This window comes from Danio rerio, chromosome 5, assembly GCF_049306965.1.
Source record: "Danio rerio strain Tuebingen ecotype United States chromosome 5, GRCz12tu, whole genome shotgun sequence".
Taxonomy (NCBI): domain Eukaryota; kingdom Metazoa; phylum Chordata; class Actinopteri; order Cypriniformes; family Danionidae; genus Danio; species Danio rerio.
In genome coordinates this window covers 66,506,852-66,522,975 of record NC_133180.1, presented here as the reverse complement: position 1 = coordinate 66,522,975, position 16,124 = coordinate 66,506,852, and the positions used below count along the sequence as shown (strand labels likewise).

The 16,124-nt window shown below is 34.7% G+C and overlaps 1 protein-coding gene across 9 annotated transcripts in view; it reads right to left on the bottom strand.

The window, feature by feature from the left end:
- Nucleotides 1–16,124, bottom strand: part of tmem132e (transmembrane protein 132E) — a 1,112,950-nt gene that overhangs the window by 53,902 nt on the left and 1,042,924 nt on the right. For all 9 annotated transcript variants that reach the window (XM_073950677.1, XM_073950678.1, XM_073950680.1 and 6 more), the window contains one exon: nucleotides 3,662–3,805. In XM_073950677.1, the coding sequence (XP_073806778.1) occupies nucleotides 3,662–3,805 (144 nt within the window). The remainder of the gene's footprint in view (nucleotides 1–3,661; nucleotides 3,806–16,124) is intronic.

Sequence of the window (16,124 nt, the reverse complement as noted above, 5' to 3'; positions counted from 1 at the left end):
ATTAAAAGTCATTTCCATGCAAGCGCCATATAATGTCATTCTCAAAGGAATGCATGTACCCATCTGTTCCGGCATCCCTACCCAGAAGTAAAAGCATCAGCTCTAGGCGAATAAAGCAAAGTTTACAATGAAAACCTGTGCTTTTTGAATAAGATCAGCCAGAAAAGATCTTATTGCACCCTGTAACCTTTGCCTTCTGCATGACGCTTTTTTTCGTCACTGCACAGAGCGTTTTATTGAACTGTCAGGACTCATGTTGTCTCAGCTTGAAGGGCTCATCTTGAATTAGCCTCCAAAGTTCAATGGCCCAGGCGGCCGAGAAAAACCCACTCAATAACACCAGAGCTAATGCTCGGCCAAAGCACCGTGGCACACACAGCTATTCTGAATCTTAAAACGGATAAACAACGAATGCCCTCACGGCCCGCCTCGGATGACTTATGGATCTCAATCTTGGCGGACAGACGACACTGCGAGGTGCATTTATTATTTCTCCATATTTTTGGTCGTGGTTTATAGTCGAATTGGATTTCTACTTCTGAATGCTGTCGTGCCATCGAGCAGATGGAGGAGACTGACGAAATTATTGTTTCCTTGAGCAAAGGACGCTGCTAAATGTTTTTGGCCTATATTTGCAAACCCTCAGGTGGGACCAACTGCTTCTTGTACAAATAGAGAAGAGGGGGAAATGCATTAAATCAAATATATACAGTAAGCTTTGAGTTTTATGATTGAGAACCAGTAAGCTACACCCCCCTAAATAGCTTTAAATAGCTCATTCATTGTATATGAATAAAGATTTAAATTTGGGTCTCTTCTTGACAGCTATCATATAGGTTTTCATTACACAACTAGTGCACTTATACTGTAAATGGTTCTTCATCCTTTATAAGAAACTTTTTAGATTACTTTTTGCCCTGAATTAGAGTCATGTGTCAGGATCCTGCCACTTCGGTCTTGTTAATTCTTGTTTTGATGGAGTCCAGTCCAGACACTGTTGATTAGCTATTCCTCCTTTATAGCTCCCTCTTGTCTGCGGTAATCTCACAGTTCATCATATACTGCACGTCATATGTAGCTCTTCATTGTATTGCCTTTTCTTGATCCTTCCTGTCCTGTCCTGCCAGCCAAGTCAAGTTTATGTTTTGTCTTTTAGTTATTTTTTTCCCCTTTGGGTTGTTTTTGTTACCCTTTGTTTTATTTTATTATTAATTAAAAACCCATTCTGTTGCATTTGAGTATTCGTTTCCTTTACCTCACCCTGTACCCTGACATCATGATTAATAATCAGGATTTACCGTGAATTGTTTAAAATTGATTATGATTGAAGTTGGTTGGGATTTGAACACTTAATAAATTTGAAATTTTTTTTTTTCTAGCCCTCCTGTGAAGATTTTATTCTTTTTCAGATGTTCCTAAATTATGTTTACCAGAGCAAGACAATTTTTACATTTTTTTTTCTTCTGGAGAAGGAAAATTGTAAGTTTCAAACATTTTTAAAGTTATTTTATGGTCAATATTATTAGCCCTTTTAAAGAAAAAAAATATATACTATTATTATTTTTTTACATTGGCTACAGAAAAAAAAACACTACTGTCCAATGACTTTGGACAATTGAATTGCCCTTTAAGTTGAATCCTAATATCTCACAAAATAATAGGCAAATATTAGATACTGTCATTATTGTGATAGCCAAATAAATTAGCTATTAGAAAATATTTATACAAACTATTGTGTTGGAAAAAAAAAAAAAAAAAAACTTCACAGGAAGGCTTATAATTTTGACACACACACACGCACACGCACGCACACGCACACACACGCACACACACGCACACACACGCACACACACACACACACACACACACACACACACACACACACACACACACACACACACACACACACACACACACACACACACACACACACACACACACAAACATAATTTTTTTAATTTTTTAAAAACAGCAGCAGACATTGTGAATGAGAAAACTCAGTCTGCGCCAAAAAACATGGGAGAAAAACTCCAACCTAAGAAAACCAAAGACAAAGTCTTATGATTTAATTAAATTAGAAAAACATATTTAATTTTAATATTTTAATATTTAATTTAGAATTTGCATTATTGAATTTTTGTTTTTAATAATAAAAAACATTTTTATAAAAGAAATGTGCAGCATTTGAAAAAGAAAGAAAAGTAAAAAATGGTATCGTGAGATCAGTAATGTGTATCAAATCATGAGTTGTCTTCATCGTTACATCTCAAATCTAAATGATTTAATAATCTAGTGAAAAAAGCTGCATTAAAAGCTATTAAAAAGACTATCTTTCACAGAAAAAAGACCAAACAAAAACAGCACATAAGTATGAAAATCCTTTGGAGTGAATAAATAAGTTAATTTCCACTTATTTTCATTGATTCACCCTTCAATCATATACATTTACGATTGTTTATTTTACAATTTATTTTATGTTATGATTCATGGATAAATTTAATATTTTACCTTAATATTTTTATACTTATTTATTATTTATTTGTGCTTTTCTTGATACTTTTCTTGTTTGGTGAAATTAACTAGTGTGTGGTTTCATATTGTTTGTGTGTGTATTCACTTCTATTTTACACTGTAAAACCCAACAGTCAACTTTATCTAATGAAATGACTGTAGTTATTTCTACTCATTGGAAAAGAGCTTAACTCCGTGTTGAAGGTGATGAGTTAATTAAATACCTCATTACTTCAACCTCAATGGAGTTGTCTTGTCAACAAGTTCACAGTACTCATATAGATTAGGTTTAACTAAAATTGTTGGTAGCAATCGGTTTCCTCAAACGGTTTGAGTTGCCTTAACTTATTGGGTTTTACAGTACTCAGTTGGTTTGAGTTTTCTTCATTTATGTGGTTTTATTATGCTCAAATTATTTTGTTTACTCAAATCGATTAAGTTTACAGTACTCTTTAGGATTAGTTTTTGAACTTAAATGGTTTGAGTTACCTTAACTAATTGAGTTTTACAGTGTAGTAATATTGTATTTACAGAGCTATTATTTTCTGTCTGTTCCAAGGTAAACCAAATAAACAAATCTAAAATATTGTTTTTTCTTGGAAGATGATATTTAATATTCAAATCATTTTTGAAATAAAATAAAAATATGATCATTTTTAAATATAAAAATGTTGACTCATACTATTCTTTCTGGCTATTTCCACAGGAACGAAATACCAAACAAAAACAGCACATAAGCATAAAAAGCTCTTTGGATTGAGTAAATGATTAATACATTTCCATTTTCATTGAATCACCCTGACTCTATTTGCAGCTAATCCTCAAGATACATCATTACAGTTCATAAAACAAAAGATTTCCATGAAACTCTTCATTCAAAAGCATCAAACGCAGGTCAAGTTTGTGGCCTCTGCTTCAGTTCAGTATGAGACGCTGTTCTTCAGAGCGCTCAACACTTCCGATGTACTGTCAGACACTGAAAAGGCATCGATCCCTCGAGGGGAAGCACTGGCCACAGGAGCATATATAAACATCGCTTAAATGAGGTTTTGATGGCCGTTTTATGGTCTCTTAAGTTGTCTGCGATTGATTAGAAGAATAGCAGAGGAAGTCCTACATTGCTAAAGCTCTCAGTGTGGATGTGACGTACCTTGACGATGTCCTCGTTGAATGACTTGCACTGCACAGAGGATGAAACATCGGTGACTGCTCCATTTAACTCAATAGAAACCACCTTGACAGGGATGGCCACAGTTCGGCCAGTGAGAACCGCCGTGTTGATGATCTCTGTGTCCTGGATATGGAAGAAAAAAACGGGAGAGGATAAAAGAGAGAGCATGAGTCAGGAGGTTAGCAGAAGTTCACCGCTGCATAAAAATCTGAATGTTCAGGAAAAGCCCTGGAGTTAGTGCTAGACTGGCTAATAAAGTGTAAAAATGGTTCCTCTGTTAGATTCTAAAGCCACAAGCTTCTCTATCTTGGATGAAAATGTTCAAGCAATAGAAAGTCCACAGTGGTTTTAAAAACGTAAACTGAAAAAAAATATTCAAAGATGATTCCTTGGTTTTACTTAATTTTTTTAAGTTCATTAGTTGTAAACAATTTGTTTGGGCTGAAGTTAAACAAACAAATTAAGTTAAACATTACTATGTTTAATTTGTTTGTTTAAATTCAACACATTTAAATAGTTTTCAACAATTTTACAGACATAATTTTTTTAGTGTATCAAGAAATCTTAAATGTATAAATGAAGAACATTTGGGAGCCTGGATCGCAAAACCAGATAAAAGTGTGAATATTTGGGATTTTCACATCATTTAAGAGGCGAGATAGATGGAAATAAAATCGCTGTCATAAATATTTCGTGAATTAATAAAATTCACGCTTCTGTAATTATAAAAACATTATGGAAAACGTTATGTACACGTAATTTTCCGAGGGTACAATTCCAAACTCGGTGATTAGAACAGACACAGATATGACATTTTCTTTGTCTATTTGTATATGACAGATAAATTTACGATGGGTGTACTTTACAAACACAAAATGCAGTTTCACCATGGACATGACCTGATTACAAGTATGAATTAAAAAGCGACACTCCACTGTCACAATTACGTCACCGCTGTCACATGCATTAATAAACAAGCAAGAGCAATTGAACACAACAGTGCACTTGCTGTGCACTCGTTAATGTAATTTACGTTAATATAATTTGAAACTTAATGAGGTGCATTTTCGCTGTTTTTCTTGGACACTTTATACAGAATCAAAAATAAGAATGTGCTGAGGATAGTGACTATAATGTAAGTTGACATTACGGGCAGTGAGCGCAGAATTTTTCAGTGAATGACTTAACGGTGTTGACCTATAACATGACTTTAGTTGATTGAGTAAGGCTTAAAAGTTGAACAAAAAAAGTTATTGGCAATGCAAATTTATAATAATAATAATAATAATAATAATAATAATAATAAAATTACAAGTTTTAATATATTTACGGCATACACATATAATAATTATTAATTATTATTTTTTCTTTTTATATATAACTTTTTTCTACTGTTTATTTATTTATTTTATGCATTTGTGTATTTAATATTTTATTCTATTTATACACTTGTATTTGTGCTTTTTTAATACTTTCTTGTTGATGAATTGAACTGCTGTGTGGTTTTATGGTGTATACGTTTCTATATTTACAGAGCTATTATGATCAAAGATGAGCTAAAAATAAATAAATTTTAAAAAAGTTACAAAATTTCTGCTTGGAAGATAATGTTTATTTAATATTCGAATGGTGATTTTGACTTTCCCAAAACTACACTAATTTGTTTGTTTAAATTCAACACATTTAAATAGTTTTCAACAATTTTACAGACATAATTTTTTTTATTTATTTTTATTTATATTCGAATGGTGATTTTGACTTTCCCAAAACTACACATGAGCAACATATGGTCACATATTGCTTCAGATTCCCCCCACCCCTCTTAAAAAACTTTATTTTTGATAATTGATGCATTGCATGATTTAATAATTTTCTAAATTATATTCATAGAAACATATTTAATAGAAATAATGTGCTGCTTTACTGTTCTGAATAAATTCTGTGAAATAAAATGTCAAACTATTAGTGAAATAAATCCCACTGTCATTCAAGATAAATTATGTAAAAACATTATAAAAAAAAAACACTTGTTCTAATTCATACTTATTAGAATATATATAAAAAAATGATAGCATATCCTACAATTTGATCATAACTTAAATTGAAATCTTGCTGACAAAAAGGTAAAATCAGGATAGTGACAAAGTATAAAGACTTTAAATTAAACTACTTTACAACAAATAACTACTAATTAGTATTTTGTTTGATTAAACACTTGCATGTAGTTAATTGGTTTAATTACATTTAGAATTACACTTTTGACTATCCCTTACACTTTAACCAACCCTAAAACTTACCCACACACCAACAAACCTGTCCCTAATCTTAACTATATCCCACCTCAATAGAATCTGAAGTGTTCTGCAATACATAATAAACTAGGCAAGTACATTGTATTTACATTGTGATGTAAGTCCATAGTAGTTATGGCCACTTAATATAAAGTGAGAGCATATTTTGAAGCTTCACTGTGACCCTTAAAGTTATTTTTCGTTATGTAATCAAATTATTCTTGTTCTAAATTTACCTGAAAATATGCATGTATAATTTTTTATAATGACAAGTTAGTGAGTGTTTTTTTGTAAATCATGGTAAACGAGGTAGCTGTTATTTTTGGCACCATAAAAATCTAATTAAATCTGATTTATTACAAAAAACTGAACTCAAAGCTTTATGATTCCTTGTTTGATGCCTGAAAACCTCTTTAGGTCTCTGATCCTAGATTATTCATCACAAACATTTTCAAGACAAAACAAGTACACATACAAGATTCATTAAAATGACACAAAGAGACGTCAGTGCTTGGTGCATGAATCACAAAAAGAGTTACAACAGACAATGATTTGTTGAAAAGAGGGGCAAAATCGTCCTGACATCACAACACAACTGAAGTTACTACTTGTGACTCCACCATCAACAATAACAACGTGGATTAAACTTGCAAACAGTCAAACAATGCAAACACATTCATTATTCATGTTTCGCTGAATGCTGGGAAGAGTTCAAATGGGGTTAAACCACACAACCAATGCAATATAAAATGCACTGAGATTCAGTTTAAGTGTGACAATTAATTATAAGAACATTATTGGGTTTTTTTTTTAAACACAGCTGTCATGGATTACTTGCTTTGAACCAAAAACAAATCAAGTCGTATTCAGATTACTTATGACGTAAAATTTATTTATCTTACAGCCTTATGATGACATATATTTTATTTGACAAATATTTTCAAATATTTTAAAGAACTTAGTGCCAATTAAACGTCTAAGTTATCAAATAAACACATTTTGTGCAATGAGAAATACTGTAATCATTTTGTGGTAACAATTAAAGTTAGTGCATGAAAACATGGGGAAATGCTTTTCTTACTTAAATCCAGTGTTCCTTTAAAAGAGTAATTAGTTCTAATTGATAGTTACTTTTCACAAATAGTAACTGAGTTACATAATTACAAGGAAAAAGGAAAGTAACTTTTGTGTTACTTAAAAAAATCTAAATTGTCAAATGACTACAAAATAAATGTAAACATTGTACAATAATCTACAATATTTTAATGTTGCTGTTGTTGGATAATGTGAGAGACAACGGCAGCATGTCCTCGACTATATATCTAGATGCAGCAGAGATCATAAATAAACAAAAAACAAGGCGAGGGTCAAAAACACAGCAAAGCAAGGCAAGAAAAACACGTCCTAATGTTAACAAGACTGTTTACAAGACTCAGCAATGAAGTGTGCGTGTTTGTGTATATAGTCCTTGTAATCAGTCCATAATCTCCGGCTATGAGTGAATGCAATCAGCGGAATCTGGAACAGGTGCATGTGAGAGGTGCATGACTGGAACTTGTAGTCCATGTAATGGCGGGTTTATAGTTCTAAGTGATCTTTGTGTTTATCAGTGATCTGCAGCCACTGGAGCCCTGGTGATCATGAAAATATTATTTTGATCAATTGTTTAGTTATTAGTGTCTGAGGGGAAGAATATTAGGTTTTATTTGCTTTGACGTCGTGGCTTCGTCTCCTCATTTGGTAGCAGAGCTCATGTTATCACCTGTGTAGCCACTAATTTTGTGGTGGCATGTCATGACGTTATGTGTTTCATTAGATAAAAATTACTTGTCACTAACCCAGAGAGACACTTTTTTTGTTTGCTGGGCATAAGCTGCACAATACATAAAAAATTCCTGCCTTTTACCTCAACAAAGTAAAAGCAGTGCTTATATTTCAAGTTTGCAAAAGCGACCTTTGAACTTGGTCATTGGTGTGTGAGACTGACTTTGCATGTGCTTGTGTGAAAATCTGCCCTACTCTGCCTCTGATTGGCAAACAATGGAAATGTGCTCTAAGCCAATCATCACGTTCTTAGTTACGCCACGTTCACCGACATCATCACTGGTTGATTATGTGTCCCACCCCAGCCCCAAACACCCCATATGAAGAGAGGTCCTATGGCTGAGAAAGCCTCTGCTTGCATGAAAACCGCTTTAGCATTCTCAACTATAGTAACACATAGTTATATATAATGTAGCACATTTTATTGTTAGTTACTCGTTACTGAAAAAAAGTATTGTAGTTAGTAACGGCATTTATTTAGAGCCTTTAAACAAAATATAAAATCAATAGGCATTCAATGGACAAATAGAAAATATATATATTTTTTAAATAATGTTTTTTTTTTTTTTTTTTTTACAAGCTAAATAATTTTCCAGTGGGGTGAGAAAACTATTCTTGCTTTTGTTTTGATATAAGATAATTTTACTTACCTACTTGTTTTAAGAAAAAAAAAACTAATTGAATTTTGGCTTATTCACATTTAACACAAGAGTTCACACTTAACTCATGATTTAAACATAGCTTGTTTGGTATGCTGGGATCCTCAAGCTCAGGGCTCCCCCCATTCCACAGGATGAGGGGAAATTGAGCTCAGGTAAATCTCAAACTTCCCCGCTGCTGAGGCCAAGGTGAACTTCTTAAGAGTAAGACATTAGAAAAAAAGATTTAGGTTTATTTTATCTACAATATAGAGCATTTTTTGGATGGTGGGAGAAAACCAGGGAATCAAGGGGAAACCCACGCGGAAACGGGGAAAACATGCAAACTCCACACAGAAATGCCAGATGGTCCAGTGGGAACCCAACGCCATTGGTATTCTTGTTTTTAGGCAATAGTGCCAGTCACTAGGCCATCGTTCCTATATATATATATATATAGTCATGTATATGGTGACTTGGGATCCTTTGATTGGAGGATCATGATTAGCTAATGTAGGCCAGCAGAGTCATTACTGAGCATGTGCTCCTCTCAAAATTAGTTTAAAATGAAACTTCACTTAATTCTGAAAACAAAACAATATTTTTAGTCGCCTAAAAAATGATTTTAGATATATGAACTAGAAAGAGACAAAGAAAAATAAGAAAAGCCTTTTTGCAGTGCATAAATCAATACATAGACAAGTGAAACCACTGTAACAGTGTCGCGACCTTCATTTTTCAGTTAATTGTGTCTTGTGTGCTGTTGTCAAGGACAAGAATGAGAATAAATGAGCTTAATGACTAACTATGAAATAAATAGCAAGAGCATCTTCAATATTTCCACAAGATATACCATTGAACGCAGGAATATTTCAATAGATGAAGCATTTAAATCAGAAAATGGACAATCAGAAATTAAAAGAGAAGAATGCATGAAGCTGGGAGAAAATTAAGCAAATGTTGTGTCTTTTGTGACAAACTTCAAATGAGATTGAGGCTCTCGGTTCACTTTGAATAAAATCTCCTGGGCTATGCCTGTTATAGTACTCCACTGTAATGGATTAACTTTTAAAATACTCTTTTCCTGAGCCTACCAATTTAAAAGTTTCCCTGTTAGATGACACATGCAAATAAATCTATGCTTTCAATTACATCTCAAAAGCTGAAGCCAATTAAAGAGCACATTGGCTTCACAATTGCTTTCCAAGAAAAATCAATTCATTATTTTGGATAGAATTGCTGCAGGGATGTTGCACAACTAACTGTAAATTATTTCCCTCGTGGCCCAGAGGAGTAAAGCAAAAAAATACGGATCTCTCTCTCCCTCTCTTTCTCTCTCTCATGCCTCAATCAAAACAGCATATTTGAGGAGATGCTTTCCATAGAGCTCTTCTGCTTTGAAAAAAGACCATTTAAAATAGCAGAAATGAAAGCGTGCGAGCATGAATGAGAAATCTGCAATCTTGTTTGAACTGCTATTCAATCAACATCACTGGAAGGTTTTATATTTCTAGAGTGCCCTTTCAGGTCGTCAGGGTTGAAAAATAATGTATTCCAAACAAAATGACTCAACGCTTTATTTGGCGAAGCTTCTTTTCTTTTAGCTTTGCTAAACTGCTTTAAAGTCCAAACCAGGTGCGACACCGGTCGTTTTTTTGGCCCATGATGAAACTGAAAATTTGGTTCACAAAATCACATTCAAGGTCACTGTGCAAAAGGCTAAGGCCACCTGCAGCGCTGATGCTTTAGCAAAGCTTTAATGATCACCAATATTTCGGTCTCTTCATTTAGTACAGTAAGTACAGGAAAAAGCAAACACCTAACAAACAAAATGTATTTTTTCTGGCAAAAGTCTGAGAAAACAGTTTTGAGACATTTCTAACTTTTGTCAAAGTAAAATGCATGTCATTTGACATTGTCAAGGGGTTCTTGCCATGGAGTTGCCATAGCAATAGGTCAAGCTCTATTGTGTACTCTTTTCTGGGGATTTTAAATTTATTTTTGAAACCACTTATTTGGAATTCCATGAATATAGATACACTTTTTTTTTTTGCCATTTGCGAAAGTTTAGAAATGGCTCATGGTAGGGGTTTGTGGTCCATACAGATCAATTGTTATCCATGTATCCCCTACTAATTGCATCTTCCCATGATGCATTGCTTAGTGGCATATACAGTTGTCAACTTAGTTTTTCAAAATTGTCCTAAGAACAAAATAAGGTGTAGTTGAAAAGTTTTAGGACGAATTTGATGAAAAGTTTTGATCCATTTTTAAATGTTGACTACTGTATAGACAAAGTCCTATATATAATTAGGTCCATAAATATGGGGACATGGACACAGTTCTTCTTACATGTTTGGCTCTATACCAACACAATAGATTTTAAATGAAACAAACAAGATGTGCTTTAACTGCAGACTGTCAGCTTTAATTTGAGGGTATTTATTCCAAATCAGGTGAACGCTGTAGGAATTACAACAGTTTGCAGATGTGCCTCCCACTGGTTAAGGGTCCAAAAGTAATTGGACAATTGGCTTCTAAGCTGTTTCATGGCCAGGTGTGTTATTTCCTCATTATCCCAATAACAATGAGCAGATAAAAGGTCCGAAATACATTTCAAATGTGCTATTTTATTTGGAATCTGTTGCTGTCAACTGTCAAAATGAGATCCAAGGAGCTGTTACTATTAGTCAAGAAAGCCATCATTAGACATGTACATAAGTATTCACAGCCTATGCTGCCAAAGGTGCATCAACAAAGTATTGAGCAATTACAGCTTCAAGTCTATTTGAAAATGATGCCACAAGCTTGGTACATCAGTCTTTGAGAATTTTAGACCATTTCTCTTTGCAGTACCTCTCAAGCTCCATTAGGTTGAATGGGAAGCAACGGTGTACAGCCGTTTTCAGAGATGTTCAATAGTATGTAGATCTGGGCTCTGGCTGAGCCATTCATGATGCTGCCACCACCATGATTCACTGTAGAGATGATATAAGGCTGGTGATAAGCAGTGCTGGTTTTCTCCAAACGTAACGCCTGGCATTCATTCCAAAGAGTTAAATTGTAGTTTCATCAGACATCATTCAGATGTCTTTTGGCAAATTCCAGGCAGGGGAATTCCTGTCTCGGAGGTCTACAGACAATTCCTTTGTCTTCATTCTTGGTTTGTGCTTTGACATGCACTGTTAACCTAGGGACCTTATGTAGACAGGCCTTTTGAAATCATGTCCAATCAACTGAATTTACCACACGTAAACTCCAGTTAAGCTGCTGAAACGTCTCAAGAATTATCAGTGAAAACAGAATGTACCTGAGCTCAATTTAGAGCTTAACAGCAAAGGCTGTAAATACTGATGTTCATCTGATTTTTCGATTTTTTTTTTTATTTTTAATAAATTTGCAACAATTTCAAAAAATCTTCTTTTTTTTATTTTTTATTTTTTACATTTTTACTTTGTCATTATGGAGTATTGTGTGTAGAATTTTGAGGAAATAAATGAATAATCCATTTTGGAATAAGGCTGTAACATAAAAAATAAATAAATACAAAAAATTTCACAACACTCTATGTTATACCTGTGTGCTATGATCCTGTTTCTGTAAGTGTGTTTTTGTTAATGTGTTCTGAGAAAGTCTCGATCGTCTGTGGTGACCATGTGACAATATAAAAAAAAATTACCCATTGCTCTTTTTAGTGATTTACTTTATTATTTAGTTTGTAACGCACACACAAACATACATTCTCTTTAACTTAAGCTTTACTCATCACATGACTGCATCACACATTGTGCTGATTCATCTCATGTTTACATTCTGTCTCTTTATTCAAGTTTTAGCATGGGAGAAGGAACCAGATGAAAAGGGTCGTAAATGCTCGACTTGCAAATAACATCTGAATTAGGTTCTCTTTAATATCTCCCCACTGAGCAAATGACTTATTAGCTCAGAATTACTCTGATAGCCTTAGCTGAAGCTGCATAATCATAATTTTCGTTCAAAGTGCATTACTGGCCTGCCTGCCTTGTTTAAATGGAAGTTGCGGGCACTTACGCTAAGGAATAAAATTCATTACAGGCCCCTGCAAAGGCTTTTCATCCCATAGCCAACCGGCTCAATTCTTTGCCTGACATCTCATTTTTATGCAAGGTAAACTTTAAAGGTCAACAGCATCCACCCACTGAATTTATTTAATTCATACGATTCATGTTCAGAAAAATCCTATTGTGCTTGTGTTGCCAGCTGCTGTCATTTCCTCCACTCTAAGCAAAAAGCTAAACAGATGGTCATGGACACACAGGGACTTTCAGAAAAGGAAGCTGATTCAAATCCAGGTTTATTTTTGGCAAATAATAACTAAGCACACAAAAGACTACAGTAATAACATCAAAATATAACTCTGAGTTTATTAAATCCCTCATCCCTTAAAAAAAATGGTTGTGACGTTTCAGATGATAATTCCATTAACTTTACACATTCACAGAATACCATTTTATTACGTAATACAGCTGTATGAGTGCATTACATATAAAAAGTACGAGTGCGTTTGTGTGTGTGTATACAGTTGAAGTCAGAATTATTAGCCCCCTGAATTATTAGCCCCCCTGTTTATTTTTTCCCCCAATTTTTGTTTAGCAGAGAGATTAACACATTTCTAAACATAATAGTTTTAAAAACTCATTCCTAATAACAAATTTCTTTTATCTTTGCCATGATGACAGTAAATAATATTAACTAGATATGCTTCAAGACACTTCTATACAGCTTAAAGTGACATTTAAAGGCTTAACTAGCTTAAATAGGTTAACTAGGCAGGTTAGGGTAATTAGGCAAGTTATTGTATACTGATGGTTTGTTCTGTAGACTATCAAAAAATATAGCTTAAAGGAGCTAGTAATATTGACCTTAAATGGTTTTTAAAAATTAAAATCCGCTTTTGTTTTAGCTGAAATAAAACAAATAATACTTTCTCCAGAAGAAAAAATATTATCAGACATGCTGTGAAAATTTATTTGCTCTGTTAAACGTTGGTTGGGGGAAAAAAAAAAAAAAAAAAAAAAAAAAAAATATATATATATATATATATATATATATATATATATATATATATATATATATATATATATATATATATATATATATATATATATATATATATATATATAAATTAAAAAAAAAATATCAAAGGGGGGCTAATAATTCTGACTTTAACTGTATACTAATTTCCTTCCGGCTTCCTCCCTTATTTATCAGGGGTCACCACAGCGGAATGAATCGGCAACTATTCCAGCATATATATTACGCAGTGGATGCCCTTCCAGGCACAACCCATTACTGGAAAACACCCATACACTCTTGCATTCACACATGCACTCATACTCTACCATTTTAGGTCAATCCAGTTTACCTATACTGCACGTCTTTGGACTGTGCAAAGGCGAACACAGGGAGAACATCCAAACAGGGAGAACATACAAACTTCAAACAGAAATGACAACTGGCCCAGCCGGGACTTTAACCAGCAACCAAAGATGCTAAGCTGATGTGCACCTCTCAAAAAATGTAATTACACGCTGCAATAACGCGTAGCTCAAGCTCTGTGATTGGTCAGCTTGGTAGCGCTCAGTGTCGCCAACTTAACGACTTTGTCACTATATCTAGAAACTTTTCAGACCCCTCTAGTGACAAATTTATAAAGCTACTGGCAACAAATCCAGCAACTTTTTTTGGTGTTACTTGACATTTTTATCAACTCTCATGTGTCTGTACTTTACTGTTCCTATTGTTCTCCATAAGCTGAGGGTAATGCTGTTAGCCCCTCTCCCGCCAGGTGGCCCAGTCCTCGTACAGCAGTCGCTCCCACCTGCAGCCTGAGAGCAGATCACTCCTCTGCGTATTGACAGCAAATGATTTGGCACAGCGAGTGTGAGGTATTTCCCTTGTACCGTCAAACAGATCTTTTTTGTTTTATAATTAGCTATTTACTTTGACTGTTTATTCTTTTTATTTTCACAATCTAAGATATTTTAGTGACCGTTAAAACATCTATAATGATATACTGTATTCAAACAGCAATACATTTAGTTAAATGACATGCATACATAAAGTGTAATACAGATATAAATGCCTCTTCATCAACCAGAGGCTGTTTAACCAACAGAAATTGTTGGACGTGATGACTTCAGTAATATATGTAATCTAATATGACAACAGTAATATGACGTAATCTAGCAACATTAAGCAACTTTTCGGGCAGAGCTTAACACCTTTTCATTGAAAATAGTTGGCAACACAGGTAGCGCTGAGGAGTGTGAGCGGGGGTGAGAGCTGCTTGAACCCGTTGTAGCGACTGTTTACAAATGTCAAACTTAGCTGTTTTTGCATGTCTACCAGTTCCTGCCTCTGAATGAACATTTCGGAAGTTGCAGAGCAACACTAACAGCATGCAGATTCATTCATTTATTCATTCTCTTTTCAGCTTAGTCCCTTTATTAATCCGGAGTCGCCACAGCGGAATAAACCGCCAACTTATCCAGCACGTTTTTACGCAGTGGATGCCCTTCCAGCCGCAACCCATCTCTGGGAAACATCCATACACACTCATTCACACGCATAGACTACAGACAATTTAGCCTACTCAATTCACCTGTACCGCATGTCTTAGGACTGTGGGGGAAACTGGAGCACCCGGAGGAAACCCACATGAACGCAGGGGAGAAAACTCCACACAGAAACGCCAACTGACCCAGCCAAGGCTCGAATCAGCGACGTTTCTTGCTGTGAGGCGACAGCACTATCTACAGCGCCACTGCATCACCCAGCATGCAGATGTACTGTATAAATGCTAAGCTACGCGCAAGGCATGCATCGTGGGCCACTCCGATCACTCGACACAGTAGTATAAACCAGCCTTTAGGGGTAAAATATATTGAACTGGGATTGGGCCCAAGTCAAAACTGATCTAATTGGTTTAAACATTAAGCTGCAAAAAGCAAATCTAGTTTTAACTGGTCTATAACTTGGCAAATGGTCGTGTAATAAGTGGGATATTCAACAGCTTACCGTGCATTAAAGAATTTGAGTGCACTTGGCAAAGGCAACAACCCTCCGCTTCACAACGGACAGTTTTTTTGCCTTTGTGTCATGCATTTAAATTATTTTAATGCATGGCAATCCTTTTATTATTCTTCATATATTCATATTCATTTTCTTTTCGGCTTAGTCCCTTTATTAATCTGGGGTCGGTACAGCAGAATCAACCGCCAACTTATCCAGCACATGTTTTACGCAGCGGATGCCCTTCCAGCTGCAACCCATACATGGGAAACATCCATACACACTCATTCACCCACATACCCAACAGACAATGTCTTTGGACTTGTGGGGGATGCGGGAGCACCCAGAGGAAACCCACGCCAACACAGCGAAAAAATGCAAACTCCACACAGAAACGATATGAATAAATCGCAATATGAATAAATCATAATCTGAATAAATAAATAAATAAATGCAAATAAATCATGTACATTTATGTATTTTTTTTTCAGGTCCCACTCATCATGCTATTCTTTCATTTTTTTTACCATAGAATTTAACATAGTTCATATCAGAAAGACACTCCTGCAGCACAATTTAAAGCAACAGCACAAAAAAAGAGGTCAATGTTGCCGATAAATTCCACCTGAATCATTT